The sequence below is a fragment of the Penaeus monodon genome, chromosome 14 (assembly GCF_015228065.2).
Source record: "Penaeus monodon isolate SGIC_2016 chromosome 14, NSTDA_Pmon_1, whole genome shotgun sequence".
NCBI classification, from domain to species: domain Eukaryota; kingdom Metazoa; phylum Arthropoda; class Malacostraca; order Decapoda; family Penaeidae; genus Penaeus; species Penaeus monodon.
In genome coordinates, this window is record NC_051399.1 from 43,321,830 (window position 1) to 43,326,588 (window position 4,759).

A 4,759-nucleotide genomic window follows, 5' to 3' on the forward strand; every position below is an offset into this window, starting at 1 on the left:
TTTTTATATATCGGATCAAAGTAGAAGGGAATTTACAGACATTTTTGGCCCTTTTATGTTTTAGACCCAATGCCTTGAAAACTTATCAGTTATCTTTTTGATTTGCTCTTTTAATCCTCCTGTCAGTCATACTTGTGTATTATCTTCTCATAAACTGACATTGGAAGGACTGTCTCTTATTTTTCATAGATTTATTTGAAAGCATAATTAACATATTAGTTTAAGCCTAGGTTGTTATTTTTATAATTTTTTTATTTTTATTATTTTATTTTTTACCCTAATTTTATATAAACATTTCTTTCTTTTCCATGTCTTTTTTTTTTTTTTTTTTCCATCACTTACAATTTTGCTTTTGGCTTTGGGTTTTCAGTCCTTTCTTTTCCCTTTAGGTTCTCTTGTTTTTTCTTCCTATCTTCTTACAGCATATTTCAAAGGCTCCTCTTATCACCTTATCATTTCTGCTGTATGTCTTGGTTCCACTATTCAAGCTCAACACTGGTCCCTGCTCTACCATTAGGTCTCCAATTTTGGTTATGTTATTTTTATAGTCATTGGCATTTGTTGTATCCAGGCTTGCTTCAAAGTGTTGATGATATATGTATAACTGCATGATGAATAGTATCCTAAATAAAAAAAACTGATAAAAATTAGCAGGCTGTGGACAAAGAATGCTTTATGTTTGGCTCTGCTAGATTCTCAGATGGTACATGTAGGCCTGGCTAGAAGGGTCAGTAATCTATGACAAGCCAGATTCTTGAGTTAGATAAAGCTTGTGAGACCTCATCTTCAGAGTCATCCCTGGTCCCTGAGCTGCCACTGGCTCTCATTCTTGTTATATTGCAGCTACACTCCCCAGTGCTAGGCACTCTTAGGCTGGCTTCAAAAAAAATTTAATGGTTGTAACTGCATATATAATTAACTAATTTGAAGATAGTTAAAAGCCAATCCTTGTTCCATGCCAGAAAATGAGCAAAAAATGCTCTAGATCTAGCTTTCCAGTTTTCAAATAGTATGCTTACATTGCCAAAAAGTGATGATTCCTGACTTGAGTGTAGTTCCATTGTCAGATAAAGTTAGTGAAACCATGTGCAGTGGAAAGACTTTAAGCTTTTATATACATACATTTCCAGATGAGTTGGACAGCTACATGTACCAGAGTGTGGGACATATGGGAGTGGCCATGTATGCAGAGGCTGTGGGTGTGCCACTGTACCGCCGCATTATACAAGGCTCCTCCATCACCACCACCAAGACGTACAACCCAACGGAGGGGGACGAAGTGGAGGATCTCTATTTGCTCTTGAAGGAAGTTCAGGTAGGAAGGAGAACTTGTCAGGCTTGGGTGGATGAAGGAAAAATGATTGTATTATGATTTCATTTTTATTGTTGGTTGCCAGTTGAAGGTAATAACTGTTGGAAAGTTGAAGAGGCAGTAAATCATACAGCTTTGTGTGTTGTACAAGGTTTTTGTCTGAACCTTTAGTTAATTATATGTTCTGTGGTTCCTATCCCTTTTCTGCTTGCTCATATATGAAAGAAAGATAAAAGACTGGACATCTGGGTTTATGAAATTAATAAGTTATAAAGGAAACAATATATGATTATGTTCCAGTAATAATAGTGTAATTTTTTTTTGATAGAGGATGATTATTCATCATTTCCTCTTGTCTCTGTTCATATATTAATTTATTTTTCTAGGAAAAATGTTCAATTGAAGCAGTGAGTGTTGGTGCGGTATTATCTGATTACCAGAGAATACGTGTGGAAAATGTGTAAGTAAAACCTGGTTATGTTGATTCAGTCTGGAGGGCATATACTGTTACTATTTTCACACATTTTGATTATCCATTGTTTATTCAGTCCATAAGGTTGTCAGTATTATAAGATACTATAAATTAAATAGAATTACATTTCACAAATTATCCTTATGTGTATGTGGATTATGTGTAAGGCGAGTTTTTAAAATGGAGTGTGAGAATGTGTATGAAACAAAAAGATTAGGTGTTACATGAATAAAAGTTTTACTACAACCTTTTTTTTTCTCTTTCATACAGTTGTAGTAGACTAGGCCTCGTCTGTTTAGCATACATGTGGCGGAGAGACCAGTCGGAATTAATACGAGAGATGGTGGACTGTGGCATAGATGCTATTATAATTAAGGTGGCTGCTATTGGCCTTGAACCAAGAAAACACCTGGGAAAATCTATTAGTCAAATGATAACTTATTTAGAAAAAATGGTAAGTTTTTTACTATATTGAGTAATAAGGTCTTTATTTGTTGAAGTTAAAATGGAGAAAAGCATGTGTACTCTTGCGTAAGATGTGTCAAGGGGACACTTAGAAGTAGATCTTTAGTATGAAAGAGAAAAACCTTGGATTTAGTTTTGAAATATTAAGTATTGAGGAAGAACCTTTAAAAATATGAGTAAATACAGCTAAGCTTAGGGATGATGGATGGTTAATGTGCATTTTATTCTGCATTGTCAAATTTTACCTTTAAGGATCACGGTTAAAATGATTACATGGAGAATATATATTTTTTGCAAGTTGCACTTATTGCATCTTTCCTTCCATTTGAACAGAAAGACAAATACAGTTTAAATGTATGCGGTGAAGGAGGTGAATATGAAACCTTTACCTTGGACTGCCCAATTTTTAGAAAACGGATTGTTGTGTAAGTAGCAGTTGTAGTAAAATTCAGTTGTTTTATTCATAGTTACTGTTAGAGTAATTTTATGTGCCTTTTTGTATATATGTATTTTCTGTACTTGACAAACTGTTTCTCTCAAACTGAAGTAAAACTTTTATTTTCAGGAAAGATACAGAACTAGTGGAGACATCAGGAGATGTTGGTTATCTTAATTTTACATCATTAGAGCTTGTTGATAAGGAAATAGTAAGTAAAGGTTGCACCTCCAAGCACGAACACATTCTTGCACTAGTATAGATAATATATTCAGGATTAATACAGATTGTTGACATTTTCTTTGTTATTATCACTGTATTTTTGTTCTGATATTGATTGTTTCATCTGTAGCCAGATGATGTCACCCAGATGGAGCTAGTAAGGGCAGCGGGTGTGAGAGATTCTCAGGAGTTCTTGGGAGACCTGAAGCTGCCAGAGGAAGAGCAGCAAGCAGAAGATCAAGCAAAGGAACTGAACCTGGAGGAGGATGACTTGTCTTCTACCAGGTACCTTCTTGTGATGGAAATGCTTTGGGGGAATAAAGTGTTTTTTATGGAGTGGTTGTATTGTGTTGTTGTAAATTGTATGCTGGAGAGTATGTAGAATGATAGGTTGGTAATATATCCCGGAGACAGACTGAGAGAAAGAGAGAGAGGAAGAAGACAGAAAAAGAGAGATGGTGTGTGTGTTTGTGTTTGTTTGTGTTTGTGTGTTTGTGTTTGTTTGTGTTGTGTTTGTGTTTGTTTGTTGTGTGTTTGTGTTTGTTTGTGTGTGTGTTTGTTTGTGTGTGGTTGTTTGTGTGTGTGTGTGTGTGTGTGTGTGTGTGTTTGTGTGTGTGTTGTTGTGTGTGTGTTGTGGTGTGTGTTGTGGTGTGTGTGGTGTGGTGTGTTTGTGTGTGTTGTGTGTGTGTTTGTGTGTGTGTGTTGTTGTGTGTTGTGTGTGTGTGTGGTGTGTGTGTGTGTGTGTGTGTGGTGTGTGTGTGTGTGTGTGTGTGTGTGTGTGCGTGCGTGTGTGTGGTGTGTGTGTGCGTGGGTGAAAGAGAGAGAGGAGAGAGAGAGAGAGAGAGAGAGAGAGAGAGAGAGAGAGAGAGAGAGAGAGAGAGAGAGAGAGAGAGAGAGAGTATGCATGCCTGTGGGCATATGTAGTGTAGCGCTTTTGATGACTGTTATTTTGCATTGCATTTAGGAAAAATTCATGACTGCATTACAATCCGCTTGTGATTTTAGTTTTATTTACTTTCCTTTTTAGGTAGTTTATGTAATCATTATTTTTTATAATTTTTTTTCGTGATATTGCTTCAATAAGTTGCCACCTTCTACAGTGCTTATTTGCTTGCTCATATCCTGAGGTATGTCTCTTAATTTTTCATAAGATATTTGAATATGCATTAGGAGCATCTTCATTATAACTAGAAAATGCTGATTTGGCTTTCTTTTACAGCTATCAGAATTTTGATGCTGGTCACAATCCAGTAATGCAAGTACCAGATAACTTAAGTTACCGAGTTGTCCGTACCACAACTGGCTTTACTTTTGCTGGTAGTTTCTCCGGCAGTACGATGGACGATGTTATTGCCAGCTTAAAAGGTGATATTCCTATTATGTTGTGTAATATTGTAATAGAGATTAATATCTTATGATGTTCATTTAGTGGGATTCTTTGTCTAGTCTTTGTTGTTTTTGAAGTTTTTCCTCTTAGCCAACTCATAATGGATGATGTCTTGGTTAGACTGTCACTCACTCTGGGATGATATCCTATCACATCTTGCACAGTCAAGCCTGCTATAGGTTGTGCATGCTGATTATTAGTTTGCCCCTAATTGTGCAATTATTGAGGAGAAAGATTCCCTGAAAAGGAGGCTTAAAGTTTGTTTTTTCTTTCTAGCCTCATTCCCTAAACCTGGTGCTTGAATCATTATGGCACTGAGATATTCTGCTGTGAATGGTAAAGCTACAAAACAGGGTCTTTTTGAATTTATAAGGATATATGCAGGAAAGTCATTGAAGTTTCATATATAAGTAAGCAAAAAAAGAACTGGTTAATTCTAATATATTATTAGAATATAATTAGTCC

The 4,759-nt window shown here is 35.9% G+C and overlaps 1 protein-coding gene across 1 annotated transcript in view; it reads left to right on the forward strand.

Moving 5' to 3' along the window:
- Window positions 1-4,759, forward strand: part of LOC119580717 (diphthine--ammonia ligase-like) — an 8,661-nt gene that overhangs the window by 2,578 nt on the left and 1,324 nt on the right. The window contains exons 3-9 of the mRNA XM_037928814.1: window positions 1,131-1,315; window positions 1,699-1,772; window positions 2,055-2,238; window positions 2,583-2,674; window positions 2,815-2,896; window positions 3,038-3,192; window positions 4,127-4,272. Coding sequence (XP_037784742.1) covers window positions 1,131-1,315; window positions 1,699-1,772; window positions 2,055-2,238; window positions 2,583-2,674; window positions 2,815-2,896; window positions 3,038-3,192; window positions 4,127-4,272 — 918 coding nt within the window. The remainder of the gene's footprint in view (window positions 1-1,130; window positions 1,316-1,698; window positions 1,773-2,054; window positions 2,239-2,582; window positions 2,675-2,814; window positions 2,897-3,037; window positions 3,193-4,126; window positions 4,273-4,759) is intronic.